Source organism: Pezoporus occidentalis, unplaced genomic scaffold (genome assembly GCF_034315485.1).
Source record: "Pezoporus occidentalis ecotype Australia unplaced genomic scaffold, CSIRO_AGI_Poc_V1 ctg4, whole genome shotgun sequence".
Taxonomy (NCBI): Eukaryota; Metazoa; Chordata; class Aves; order Psittaciformes; family Psittacidae; genus Pezoporus; species Pezoporus occidentalis.
The window spans coordinates 6,236,342-6,251,853 of record NW_026915724.1 but is presented as its reverse complement, the minus strand read 5'-3'; the positions used below and the strand labels follow the sequence as shown (position 1 = coordinate 6,251,853).

General features: G+C 39.1%; 1 protein-coding gene across 5 annotated transcripts in view; it reads left to right on the top strand.

Moving 5' to 3' along the window:
• NKAIN3 (sodium/potassium transporting ATPase interacting 3) overlaps positions 1–15,512 on the top strand; it is a 355,864-nt gene that overhangs the window by 318,809 nt on the left and 21,543 nt on the right. For all 5 annotated transcript variants that reach the window (XM_062633316.1, XM_062633314.1, XM_062633312.1 and 2 more), the window contains one exon: positions 10,896–10,956. In XM_062633316.1, coding sequence (XP_062489300.1) covers positions 10,896–10,956 — 61 coding nt within the window. The remainder of the gene's footprint in view (positions 1–10,895; positions 10,957–15,512) is intronic.

The window sequence follows — 15,512 nt, the reverse complement described above, 5'->3', positions numbered from 1 at the left end:
AAAGTTGGCTCTGGGTCCATACATTTGCTGCCACCCATACACCCAGCATGTGGGGGCATACTCCCCAGCCAGATAGGGATACTTATGCTGGTATTGCACTGACAGTGGGAGACCATATCCTTTCTAGAATGTCTCCAGCGTAGCTTGTGTATTTGCGTGCTGCCTGATTGCAGCCTGAGCTTAGGCTCCTTGGAAAAGAAATAATGATTTTGGGTGCACCCTGGGCTTCAGGCTGCAGAATTAGACCCAGATGAGGGTAAAGGGAGCAGTGAGATGCAGAGACAAGTAAAAAGTGTTGGTAAGACACTGGAGTTAATAGGACACAAAGCCGCAATATACATACTGGGACCATATATTGCAAGCAAATAAACTGTGCTAGGCAGATGTGTTATGAGATCACACTGGGTCAGATATGACTGGAGAGGCAGCTTCTGAAATTCATTAGGCACTGATAGAAAGCAAAGCTTCACTGCAATTCTTGATAGCTTTTCTGCCCAGTGGGAATCCAGCACAAAAGCCTTTTAGCACACAGTTTAACTAGGAATTCCGAGCAAACTGATAATATTACTCCTTTTATGGTAGTCTTGTTTCTCACATATCACCACAGACCACTCCAGAAAGCATTATAAGGATGTGTGTGTGGGTGTGTATGTGTGTTTATGTACCTCCATCTGTGCATTCAGGTAGCAGATTGAAGGAATTAAATGATATTATCCACAGTAAGAAGAACTACAGTGTGAAGGATATCCATAATCGAAATCCAACTCTTGAACAAAGGTTTTTCAAAATGATCTGCATTGCTATTGTAGGGTTCTTTGTGCTGCACAGTTTTAGACGTTGCAGTTCTGTGAAGAGGCTGCTATGTTACATGCCAAACACAAAAATCCAGACACATTTATGATTATAGCATTGTTTCTTCCAAAGAGCAAAACCAACTCAACTGTGGCTCAAAATCAAGTCATTTGCTATGTGGTTTGAGTACAACAAATTCATGTACAAGTGAAAGCACACATGTGGTAGATCATCTGCTAAGTATCCAATTACATGGAAATTGATTAGGAAAAATAAAGTGATAAACAAGAATTCTTGTCTTCACCTCTTCTACTTGTGGTACACTACTGTAGTATTTCAACGAACACTCACAAAAAGGCAAAACAGTATCAAGGCCTGGTGAACAGAGATGTGATTTGTTTCAACTATCATTTTTGAAAATGAAAGTGATTTGTTTCAACTATCATTTTGAAAATTAATCATCTGTTCACCTGTTCTTACCTTGTCATGTCTTTTGATACCTTCTTATAGGTAAAGACACGCTTTTTTTGCCAAGAATAGAGACATCACCTGTGGTCCTCTAAGGAAGATAAGATTATAAGAATTTCCAGTGTATATATGCCCATCCAAGAAAAAAATCAAATTTATTATTTTTTGCCTGATTGCTCTTGTCTGTATGAAGAAAGTATTAGTAGAAAAAGAAAATTCAGCTATCCAATGTCAAAAAATAATTAGGAATTGAGATTCACAGAGAGACATGTTTATGCTGCTTTTCCAGCTCCCTCTGCAGACTTGATTATAAGAAAAGTTTTCAGACTATCTGTGCTCATCCATGCTGCATTACATGAATTTTTCCACCCTTGTGAATTTTAACTGTTTCTTGGTTATTATTCAAGACTTTTTTTTTCCCTGTGATTTAATCATTGCCAGGTCTAAGCTGGTGCGTGTCTTCCAGGCTTTGGAGCTTATTTCTGAGTTGCATTTCTTTGTCTACCACTCCTGAAAATCCTCTCCGAGGGTTCCACTAGTGGGGCTAATATGAGCATCCTGGTATGGGTAGAGACTAAATCTTACTTTGCAGTTTATTAGATCATAGCACATTTCCTAACGTGAGTTAGCATGATGGCTTAAGTTTTATCTGTGGGTTGCTTTTTGTTGTTCTGTTTTTCCCTGAGGTATTCTCTGGGATAATTGTTATTAGTGAAAGCTTTGCTTTTTTTTTTTTTTTTTGATACAATTTTCAAACCATGTTTAGGGATTAACAGAAGCTAGAATAATAATTTGTTCAGTCTTAGCTATTATTATCTAGGTATTTAGGAAACATCTATATGGGAGGTTAGAGAATAGTGGAGATCAGACTAGTAATTCTATTCTTACACTCACTGTCACCCCACTGAAATCTTGAAACTGTTATTTGTATTTCCGTGTCCTGATGACATAATAATTTCATGCATTTGCTGTTTACAATGTGCATGGAGGGAAAGAAATAGTTTTGTAGAAAATAAGTAATTCTCACAGATTTAAATGCATTGTTGGAATTAAAATGCATTTTCTATGTCTATTGCCATAAGTAAATGGAAATAATACTCTCATTATGTGCCTTCTGATCTAATAACAAGAGAAACATTATCCTTTGTCAAAGGACATTTTTATAATTGCATTCTAAGCAGTGGAAGAATTAAAAGGACTACTGGCCTAAAAAATGGCCAAGATTTGATATATTCTGCTGTTCTGAAAGTAATTTAATTTGGTACCTCCTGCATACAAAATCATTTTCACTTGGATTCAGAAACCTTTCCAAGTACCTTGTCACATGCCAAAGAGATTTGCATTGCCTCTAGTCACTGGCAGACATTTCTTTCATTCTTTCTTCTGATTTCATTGCCAGCTTCCTAAGTGGTACATGCAACTTAGTGGAGGTGAAGTCATTACCTGATGTACACCTTGAAGAAAAACTTTACGTTACAAAACACCATCAACCTGAATTTCTTTGCTGTATCCAAAGATGTGAAATGTTGTGTCATCTGCAGGTAGCTCTGAAATTGTCCTTAACACTGACAAGTAAAAGCAAATAAAAGTAGCTGCTTAGAAAATGTGAAACTAAATAGCACAATGTCAAGTTTACAGAAATGAAAGCAGGCAATCCTTCTGTCTGCTTATTGTGAAATTAGATGTAAAGGATTTTCTCACTCCCTATTATTCAGCTCAGAAGTGAATTAGTCATTAAGGTAAATAGGAGAACTTTGAGCCCATTTGTAAGATAACTTTTATTTTCTTTACACACTGGAGGAAAACTAGATCTAGAGAAAGTCTTGCTTGCTTATCCAGTTTTTTTTCTGGAGAGGGGCAGTGAGTATACATGATGTTCTCACTTGTTTTTCTCAATCCTAACAAAGCTGGGACACACCTTGGCAACATAACGCCAGTCTCCCACTTAACTGGTAAAGTCTTTTTGGGCAACTGGGCGATAGGGGTAATATATGTTTATGCTGCTGGAGAGACAAAATCCCAAACTGAGTGCAGGCAACAATTGTTTTGATCTTGGCCGGGGAAAATAGGATTGTCAAATACAATTTTTAATTTAAAGATGAAGGGACACCAGGGAATCCAGGATTTGAGAACAGCAGATACAGGGTAGGACTTGAAAAAGCATAGGTAGCTAACAGGTATAGTCTTTTCCAGCATGCTTTTCTCCCCTCCCAGTGCTACATAGATGGCATTCAAGAGGAATTATCATCTCCTGAAGTATTAGCCAATAGCAACCTCTATGGATTTTAGGGATAGACATTTATTTTAATATCTCTGCTCATTTGTTTCTCCACAACCAACATAAAGCAAAAGTACCTGTAAGCTCCTGTCACCCGCTTTTGCAGTGCTTAACACATTTTAAGGCCTATCAGAATCACGGTCTCTGGTACCTCTCCACTATAGCTGTAAATGGCACAGCTGGATCAGATTGGCTGTAGGTAGTGTTGATGAAATAATTGGTAGACAGAGCCCTTAAAGGCTGAATTTTATTCAAGTCAAATACAATAGATTTTTGGAAGATGAAGGAAAAACAGACAAAAAGTCTTTAGACCATGCAGTGTACTTCAGACGTTGCTGCTACCATATCCTGCTATGTTTTCCAGACATTTTTTCCAGTTGTTTGTCTGCTTTTATGGTTTTCAGATTTCTAAGTATCTTAAGATTGAGGGTCCTACTGCTACCACTGTAAAATGTTGTGCATTTCATCATATAGTTCTAGAAAACAAGAACCTTTGAGACTCCAATTTTTAAATTGTCTATGACTATATAATTTTACAATATATTTCTAATAAAGTGTATATAATCAAGCAGTTATAGTGCATAATTCCATACAGTGACATAATTGGATAATTAGATACAATAGTATATAGTATATAATCATGCAGTTATAGTGAATGGGTGGTATTATGCTACAACTGTATACTACTGTTACTCTTGATCCTGTTTCTTTTGTCATTGTCTTGTAATACATGGAGTTATACTTTCTCTGTGCTTGATAATTTTAGCTGTATTTCTATCTTCTTGCTGGTTCGTATATACTCACAGATCCTATTTCTCTTATATATATCCCATTCTGATTTAAATTTCTTCTAGTCTTTAATGGAAGCAAAGGGCTTTACAGTCTTCTTTGCAGAGTATTAAGACTGTTAGAGGCAAGTAGGTTGCTTAGAAGATGAACTACCCGTGTTTCACCCTTTTGTTAGGGTGTTTGCCAAGTTCTACTTCTGAAGTACTACAGAGATACTTGGGAAATAATGTTCTTTAGCTGTCATAAGCAAAATAAAAGTCAAGAAAAAAGCTATATTCATTGAAATGACAATCTGGGTGGACTGGGTATGCACAAGGAAGGACGTGAAGCACAGCTGTGTTATCTTTTCGATTGGAGGAATCTTCCAAATCTAGTTTACCTGTAGCTTCACATACATCCTCTGGGAGCCCCGACTGCTGAACATCTATTTAGTTTATTTGGATGGTCCTATGTTTTTGTAATGAGATCTCTACAAAACACTTCCTAGTAGCTTAACAGTGATAAGTGTCCTATTGTACGCCTAATCTTGAAGATGAACCTGATAGCCTAGGGCACTGCTTCATGTAATCTTAAATATCCAGTATACACTCAGGTCTCTGAACCAGTAGAACTGAAAGTAATTACATACTGTGAGAGTATATATAAAGGCCACAGCTGATGATGAAAAAGTCAAGCAGAAAGATTTGAATCAAAGTTATCTGATTCATCAATTTTAATCAAAAATATTTCAGTCTTCAGAAAATACCCTTGATTTAAATAATCACTTCTAATTTTATTTTGCATTGGTCCTTGTTTTCTTAAAGAAAGGTTAATCCACATTGACTGATAACATTAAATTGCAAGTAAATATATATTTTACACTCATTTTGGTCTTATTTTTAATAGGATATATTCTAGCAATATTAATTTATTAAAACAATTATATATGACAGTATATATGTGCTCAGCTGATTAGTTTTTTAATTTCTTACATGTTTTCACAGTTTCTTACAGTTTAATGATGGACAATTATATAACCTAATTTCACTTATATTAAACTAGGCATTTATATTTCATGCAGATGTCCATAGCTTAAGCCTAGAGATTTTAGTTAGAATAAAGTATTTAGGTCCTCCAGAGACTATACTGCCTGCACCGGAGAAAAATAACAGAGAACTACTTCATTTCTACCTAAGGCTATCAGCAGAGAATAGGTTATGCATCAAAAGCCTTGATAATAGCATCATATAAATGTACCCATGTTTCACTAATAAGAAACCCCTTTGTGCACTCCACATTGACACTTCTGCCAGTTTAGCCTAGGTGACGGTTGTTCCCCACTACCCTAAGCCTGCTCATTGCTATGATTTGGAGAATGACAGCAACACTTACCAGCTAGTATTGAAGAAATAATGGGTTTGGTATGAAAATACTGGTGGTTCTGAAAATACTGGAGGGCTGTGTCCAAAGAGTTATGTCCAAACAGAAACTAGTAACAAGTGGTGTCCTCAGTGATCCATACTGGAACCAGTGGTTTTTCATAACTTACTTAATGACATAGCAGGACTGAGTGCACCCTCAGCAAGTTTGCTGATGACACCAAACTGAGTCGTGTAGTTGACATGCTAAAGGGAAGAGATGTCACCCAAAAGGACCTTGGCAGGTTCAAGGAATGAGCCTGTGTGAACCTTATTAAGTTCAATAAGGCCAAGTGCAAGATCTTTCATGTGACTCAGGGCAATCCTTAATATTAGTACAGGCTGGTGGATGAAGGTATTCAGAGCAGTGCTGTGGAGAATGACCTGGGGATCCTGGTGGATGAAAAACCGTACATGAGCCAGCAAAAGTCGGAAAGCCAATATCCTGGGGTGCATCAGAAGTGTGGCCAGCAAGCTGAGGAGATTTTCCTCCTGTACTCCGCTCTTGTGAGACCCCACCTAGAGTACTGCATCCAGCTATGCAGTCCCCAGCACAAGAAAGGTACTGATCTGCTTGAGCAGGTCTGGAGGAGAGCCATGACAATGATCTGAAGGCTGAGAGAACTGGGGTTATTTAGCTGCAGGGAGACTTTATTGTGGCCTTTCAATATATAAAGGGAGCTTTATATAAATACATGTATATTTTTATATATATGTATAAAGAAGACAGAGAGAGACATTTTACCATGGTCTGTAGTAAGAAGACAAGGGGCAATGGTTTTAAACTGAAAGGGTAGATTTGAGATTGTGCACTGCAACAGGTTACCCAGGACACTTGTGGATGCTCCACCCTAGAAGTGTTCAAAGGCTAGATGGGGCTTTGAGCAATCTGATCTAGTGAAAGATGTTCCTGCACATGGCACAGGATGAGGTGCACAGGGGTTGGATGAGGTGATCTTTAAAGGTCCCTTTCAACCCAAACCATTCAGTGATTCTATGAAATATCTGAGTATTTTATGTATTGCTTATTCTCTCAAGAGCAAGATATGTACTGTAACAGCTGCGTAGCTGGATGAACGCAGGGGACAACAACCTCTTCCTTCAGTTTCTCACTTGATTTTCTGCAGAATAACGCTGACAAGTGTTTTCTGAGACAGGTTACTGGGCTGTGCTCTGCAGGCAAGATGGGGATTCCCCTGTGCAGTGCAGGGATCCCTAAAGTTTTCCATGCCTTGAAACTCAACATTGTCAAGACAAGTCGAGCTTGGCATCTAAATTGCTCTCTGTGTTAAGACAGAGGCTGCCATTTATACTTTCAGGTGCTGTTGACCTTTGATGCTTCGGGTATCCTGTTCCAACCACTTTATCATTCCCTTTGAATGATTACTGAAACTCAAGATGAGCAAATTAAGTATCTTCCAGCTCATTTGTATCACATTTTCTTTAGTTATCAGGGAACACACATTTAAGTCTATCACTTGGTGCCAGGCCAAGAGTCAACATTTCCAATATCAAGAAACTGAGCAGTACATATCAGTCAGCTCACTGCAAATTGGCAATTAACATGATGGCTAGATGGGTTCGCATGAGCATAATGTTATTAATTAAACAGTAGCTGGGTTAATCAAGATAGCAAAAGTCATTTGTTGGAATAAATATTTTATTAGTGTGTCTATCAATGAAGCAAAATAAAAGATTTTAATTAATTCATTTATAAGAATATTCACACTGTGGTGGCTGTAACTCATTTAAGAATCTGGAAATGGGTCTCATCTGTAGAAGGGTATATTCCCATTTTATCACTGCATGTTAATTGTACTGTAGGCATCAGTTACCCAACTATAATTACTAGTATGTTAGTTACAAACCAAATATTGCTGTCCATCTCTGAAAAGCAATGCCTGACAATTGGTGGTAAAGGGCTCTTTCCCCTCCTGTTTAATTTATTCTTTCAGAAATGTGCATTCTGCCATTTAATTACAGAAAGATATTTTTGGGGTATTGTGGATTATGATACCTCCCAGCGTGAACCTGATCTTTCTTTTTACCCTGAGAAGACCATGAAATTTGAGAGGGTGAATATATATTTTTATTCCCCCTGATATTAATAACTAAACAAATTGGGGAAAATGGTGTATTTTAAGCAAATATATGCCATAAACATAACAGACAGCAGTGATTTCTATCTGACTGAGGACTATTTATCTAATAATACTGAGAAATATAAAGAAATACTGAGAAGCAGAGAGAGGATGCTGATTTTTCAAGGTCATAGACTAGATAAAGTGCATTTCAAAGATTCAATCTAAAGACAAGATCTACTGAAAGAGCAAGGTGTAAACTGTTAGGACTGCTAAAACAATCAGGCTTGCCATGCCCCATACTTTTTTTGGAGGAAAGATCATTTAGGGTGCTTTCCCTTGTCTTTGTTACACATTAGAGTGAAAGTCTCTTTCTCTGCTTTATCCACCTGTCCAACATCTTATACATGTGTGAGAATTTGCTGGAAGCCCTTGCGAACTGATGCTTTATATAATACGCATGGATATAGAGTACACACGCATCTTCAAAAAAGGAATTGTATTCATAAAAGTAAATTTAATTTAATGCAGAATACTACTAATAATAATAAAAAAAGAAATACATAAAGAAATTGGAAAATGGTAAATAATTCAAAATATTTGATCTTCCTTCACAATTATTTAACTCACAAGCTGTAATACGGTTCATTTTTATCATGTTCATTTTTTACTCAGCAGTTTTATTCTTCAAAGTATTTCAGTCATGTTTAGGGAAAAGAAAGATACCCGAGTTACTTACACAGTCCAACTGCACAATGTGAATAGTGAACAGGAAATACTGTAAAGAAACAGGCAACATTCCCTCATGAAAAGTCACCTGTTTTCTGACGTTTGTGAGGCACTAATGCAATGATTTTATAATCTATATGTAATGTTCAGATTGCACAAGAAATACACCTCAAGTACTATTGCTTTATCATAGGAGCAACTAGGTTGCAAAAGACCTTAAGCTCATCAAGCCCAACCTTTACCCCAGGACTGCCAAGTCCACCACTAAACCATGTCACTGAGGGCATCTACACTGTTTTTGAACACTTCCAGGGATGGTAATTCCACCAGTGCCTTGGGAAACCTATTCCAATGCCCAACTACCCTTTCAGTGAAGATATTTTTCCTAATATCCAATCTAAATGTCCCCTGGCGCAGCTTGAGGCTATTTCCTCTTCTCTTATCACTTGTTACTTGGGAGAAGAGACCAGCCACCTCCTTGGAAGCCTTTATATCATATTCCTTCAGTTGCAATGCCTGAATGGTGTTCTAAACTGTGAAGTTTAGGGAAAAAAATGTGCTTAATCTGTCAAGAAATCTGTAAGCAGAGCTGATTCTGGAGGTGGAGGCCAGGAGAACCACAGGATCCCAATTTCATTAATAGCAAGAAGCTGGACTCCTCTTACCCACCCACAGTCTTCAGCAGGTAAACATGGGCTCTCACTGAGCACCCCAGCCCCACCGTGGCTTCTGGTCCCATTGTCTGCAGTTACCATGACACTGAATACAGAGGGCCATGGATGCTCAGGCACAGCTAGTTTGCATCTAGCTGGCTCAGAGCATTGCTACAACAAAGGGGTGTCCACCTGACAGAGGCTATGGCAATAACGTCCCAGTAAATTGGACCCCAAAAAAACCAAGAAATCTGCCGATACTGCAGTCTGCTCAGAGCAACAGGGACACTGGGTCATACTCTCTTTCCTGAAACATCACTGAGGTTAATGTCCTATAAAGGAAGTTCCAACAGGACTGTGCTGCAGCACTATGACAGGTCTCATTCACAAGTAATTCAGCTTTAGCATACTGTAGCTTAAATCTCCATGGGGAAGATTAATCCCTTAGAGGAGGATTAAGCTGCAGTGAACTAAGGCCCCTTTATTTCTGAATGGGAAAGGCCACACAGGGATTTAATGTACTCTATCTTATGTGCATTGATTTCACAGCTTTAGTTAATTCCTCTTAACTTCCCTGAATTCCCTTGTGTGGACAAGCTTTTTGTCTGCCAAGAGGTGCTTGGAGCTGCTTGTAAAGCTTCTTGTGCAGCCCAACCAGAAAGCAGGTTGGAATTATTTTTGTGCTTCTGAAGGAGCTTATACCTGTCTAGATACTATTAAATTACCTCTTTCTCAAATGGCTGATCCATGACACCCTTAGAAGAGCCATTTTAATTAGATTTTTCGAATTGACCAGAGAAAGGGGAGTTTTCTTAAAACTAATCTCTGGGTTAATTTAGAAATCTCTCATGAACAGGCTTTTCAAGGTTTTCAGATAGCACAAATTGTGTACAGCTGCACAAACAATATTTTCTCAGGCATGGACATGTCTGGGCAATGCAGTTTAATCATTTCCTTGCCCAGTGGGATTTTCTTCTTCTTTGGCAGTAGTTGTAAGAAAACATTTTGTCTATATAGAAAGCAAATGAGCAGTTTCTGTTCCTGATCCTAAAGATCTTAATCCCTTCCTCTCAGTGGCACAAGTGACACAGATCTGGGTGGAGGAGGATGGTTTTGTGAAAGATGCAGTTGAAATAATGGCGTGATTTTACTCCTGTTGTCCTTTGGGGAAATGAGTCTGCTCATTTCTTGCATAGTTAATGTAATTTACCTGAGGGACCCTTCTGATAAGGTATTTTCTGACACTGATGAGTTCAAATGTGACACCACATATCAAATTAAGCTTTTGTTGACCAGTTCTTCACTGGGACACTTTATGCAGCACAACACATAAACTAGGTGCTTGGGACCCACGTTCATGTGGTCAAAGTCATGTGAGAACAGAGGTACTGGAAAACAAAGGAATGTAAACAATAGCTGATCATCAAGGTCCAAGTGGATTCCATCAGTATTATGCAATAGTAGTGTTCTTCAATACTGATCTCAGTGGGACTGGGAAAGATTTTAAAATATAAGGCAACATGAGTAAAAGAGAGAAAGTCTTTTTAATTTATCTGTTTGTGACCATTTGCAGTGAAATTTACACATAAACACAGGAAATTAATCTTTTAAAATTTAGTGTGGTACCTGCATTTATACACCATTGTACTAAAAGCATAATAAGTGTCCGATGTAATCTAATGATGACTTTTCTTCTTCTTTCTTACAGCTGATTGGATTTGTGTATGCCTGTTACGTGATCAGTATTTTCATGGAGGAGGAAGACAGCTGTAAGTACAGATACATACCTCTCCATCTCTGGGATGAGACTTAGTCTTGCATTAACTACCAAGGTGAAGAACAGTTTGAAAACTGGCAAAATCTGGCATTCATGTGCACAACTAATTGTGCCCAAAGACATACTCGTTTACATAGTCTCACCTTATATAGCTGTCAGGATTGTACTTCTTAAACTTACTTCTAGAGATCTGCGAACCACTTGCATGAGCCAGTCACACTGCTGAAAATCCACATTGCATATATATGTTCATGTAAGACTTTATGTAGGTGCATTTAAATTTGAATCTAAACTCCTGAAGCCAGTTAGTCTGTTTTTCCAAATGACAGCTTTATCAGCAATAAACCTAATAGAGATGACAGATCAAGCCATTTACAGTGTGCAGTATCTGATGAATAGACAGACCTGCTCAAACCTTAATGTAACTAGAACATGCATGTAAAATGGTGAGCCCGTGCTCTTAATCTGCCTTTATTGATAAAGCCGTTCTATAACTACCCATATTGTTTAAGGAGTGTGTGCATACCTTTAAAAAAATATATACCAAAAGTCATTGAATTGGCACTAGAAAAATACAAATATACTGAAAAACTGGTAGGATGCTGTATGAAAAAAGGTTGAAAGAATTACCTAACAAGTTCACCATACCCACATGACTACCATAGCAATTGGTAAAAGCAGGAGTGAAGATAGAAAGATGCTGGACGAGCAATGAGGAACGAATACAGAAAAAAATCTATATGAAAGGGACAATCATAGACTCATAGAATCATAGAATAGTTAGGGTTGGAAAGGACCTTAAGATCATCTAGTTCCAACACCCCTGCCGTGGGCTGGGACACCTTACGCTAAATCATATCACCCAAGGCCTCGTCCAACCTCTCCTTGAACACTGCCAGGGATGGAGCATTCACAACCTCCCTGGGCAACCCATTCCAGTGCCTCACCACCCTTACAGTAAAGAATTTCCTCCTTATATCCAACCTAAACTTCCCCTGTTTAAGTTTTAACCCGTTATCCTTGTCCTATCACTACAGTCCCTAATGAAGAGTCCCTCCCCACCATCCCCATAGCCCCCCTTCAGATACTGGAAGGCTGCTATGAGGTCTCCATGCAGGCTTCTCTTCTCCAGGCTGAACAGCCCCAACTTTCTCAGCCTGTCTTCATACGGGAGGTGCTCCAGTCCCCTGATCATCCTCATGGCCCTCCTCTGGACTTGTTCCAACAGTTCCATGTCCTTTTTATGTTGAGGACACCAGAACTGCACACAATACTCCAAGTGAGGTCTCACAAGAGCAGAGTAGAGGGGCAGGATCACCTCCTTCGACCTGCTGGTCATGCTCATTTTGATGCAGCCCAGGATACGGTTGGCTTTCTGGGCTGCAAGCGTACACTGCTGGCCCATGTTCATTTTCTCATCAACCAACACCCCCAAGTCCTTCTCTGCAGGGCTGCTCTGAATCTCTTCTCTGCCCAGCCTGTAGCTGCGCCTGGGATTGCTCTGACCCAGGTGTAGGACCTTGCACTTGGCATGGTTAAACTTCATGAGGTTGGCATCAGCCCACCTCACAAGCTTATCAGGGTCCCTCTGGATGGCATTCCTTCCCTCCAGGATATCAGCCGAACCACACAGCTTGGTGTCATCAGCAAACTTGCTGAGGGCGCACTCAATCCCACTGTCCATGTCAGCGACGAAGATGTTAAACAAGACCGGTCCCAACACTGATACCTGAGGGATGCCACTCGTTACTGGTCTCCACAATATGTGATTATGTCAGATACTTCCTCTCATATATGAGGAGAGAAGCAGTAAAATATCTACCAATAGTAAAAAAAAAAAGAACAAATGCCAATACCAGTTTATGGCTATAGGATTAATAATAAACAACCAAATATTTATTCATAAACTTTTATTCATAAATCTTAACATCATTGTTTCACTTTTTAACAGAATGGCACTAGTAGGTGAAATGAATATAGTAGAAACAATTCCGTTTGTAGGAAAGCATTTGATAATATCGCAAAAATCTTGAAAGCATAATTCAAGTAATTCATGACTGTGACTGTAAACCATACTTTCTGATTGAAAACAGTGTGAAGGGCCATAAACAAAATACTTTTCTGTTGTTACAAACTGTACAAGGTTTGGTTCTCCATCATAATGCAACAGACGTTCGTGTGAAATCTATTTTAAGACTTACATTTAGATTTCTAATAAGAAGAAAATATATCGAAGGGATTCTCAGATCAAATGGTAAGGAGTCATGAGCACAGTGCACATACTGTACTGTGGAAAGGTGCAAGGAGCCTGGACAAGGATTGGTGTTGTAAAGGAGAAATGTGGACACTTGGAAAAGCAACTTGAAATGTAAGTCTTGAGGAGGAGGAAAAGCCAAGCCAATGCTTCCTTGAAAACTGGGAATTGACAGTTGGGAACTGGTAACACAGGATAACAGCAGAGGATAGCATGGTAGCAAGACAGCTGTATAATTTGGGATGTACGAACAGAGACTTTGGTCAGTGAAATCCAGAGACAGTTCTGTTCTGCCTGACTGTGGTGAGTCATGGCAGTAGCTAGGGCTTCATACGTATCTGGAAACTTCTCTTATGAGACAGTCACAGTTACAGACTAAACTTCTGGAGCAGAGAGACTCTATTAAATTATTTGGAAGGCACAAACTACGGTGTCTTTCGAAGACTAACAGTGTGTGTACATGCATACCCACATATAAACACAGATATATGTGTACCTGGGAAGACAGACGCTTTACTTTTTGCATATAGTAATATGCTTGTGTTGGCTTTGGTTAGTCCTGTATAGTGCACTTTACACATCTGTGTTTTATATATGCGTGAAAGACAAAGCTCCCAGCAAAAATGCAACATGTTTATGGAAAACGCAGTGATCTGCTAAGGAGCATATGTGGTTTATATTCAGGGCCTCGTAAGAAGGTCATTGTCAAGTTAAGGGCCTTTTCCACTTAGAAAATGCGTTTACTTTAGAAGAGTTGGTGTAAGGTCTGTCTTTGATGTGCAACGCCTCATCCACTTTCCTCTGACTGCAAGCCTACCTTACTGTCTTTTGAGAGTCTTCGGACACATGATCACAGAATCATAGAATGGCTTGGGTTGCCAATCCCCCTGCCATGTGCAGGGACACCTTTCCACTAGACCAGGTTGCTCAAAGCCCCACCCAACCTGGCCTTGAACAATGCCAGGAATGGGGCAGTCACAGCTTCTCTGGGCAACCTGTTCCAGTGTCTTACCACCCTCACAGTGAAAAATTTCTTCCGAACAACCAGTCTAAATCTACCCTCTTTAAGTTTAAAGCCCTTCTCCCTTGTCCTGTCCCTACATGCTCTTGGAAGCAGTCCCTCTATATATTTCTTGTAGGCTCCCTCAAGGTACTTGGAGGGTTCCCTAAGGTCTCCTCGGAGCTTTTTCTTCTCCAGGATTAAAAACCCCAATACTCTCAGCCTTTCTTCACAGGACAGGTGCTGCAGCCCTCTGATCATCTTCATGGCCTCTTCTGGATTTGCTCCAACAGGTCCAAGGGAATGATACCAATGGAAATTTAATCACTGAGAATGGAGAACAACTGACATTTATTAACCAGTAAAACACATCGAATGCTACAGTAATCCTAACCCAGTGCCCATCCACAAAGAAGTTAGGCATCCGTATTTAATTTCTGCTTGCCTTTCAGAGCAGTAACTTTTGTTCCAAGCGGAAATCGTCTCAGTCTTGGAAAGTGTGGTGTAATTTAGCTCAATGTCCTTCATTAGGAATGGGCAAGTTTCCCATTTTCACTTGTACCTTTACATTTAATCTTCTAGACTCTTGTGTGAATAGATTTTTTTAGTTAGGGAAGGATGACCTGGGGCAGGGGCAAGAGCGATGCACTGGAAGTTGGTCATAGCAGCCACATAGATACAGCTAGGAGATTCTGCAACCAGTGAAGGGAAATAATCTCTGATTTGTTACTTTTTCTATTCCCTTCTAAGATCCTGAATCCTACCAAAAGGAACTAAATAGCCCTTCAGTGTCTCAATTTCTGCTAATTTATGTCAAAATGCCCATTTGTTTTTTAGAGTCCTCTATGCTTATAGATACATACATTGAAGACAAATGTTAACTCATTCATAGCAATCCCACAAATATGTTTTAAATGAAGAAATGTCTGTGTAAGGCAAAGTGGGAAAATGGTTTCATTTGGTAATTAGCTAAAGAAAACAGGACTTATTCTGGAAAAATTCACATTGCTAACTTGCAGAATAATGAAGAAACCTTTAAGAAAGAAGTACAGTGGTGCTTCAAAACAGGTTAAAAGTAGACAGGGATTACATTAGGATAAAAGTCCAAGAAACTGTAATGAAAGAGCAACTTTATGCATTTTAATATGATGCACCAGATTCTTTTCTTAAGTAGATGCAGCTATTCTATCATATTTTTGCATTAGTTTGCACAGAATAAATCCTCCGCCATCTGAGAGTCAAAGCCTCCCTAATTAAAAGTACTCTGCAATATTCAGTGCACCAAGTTAACCCC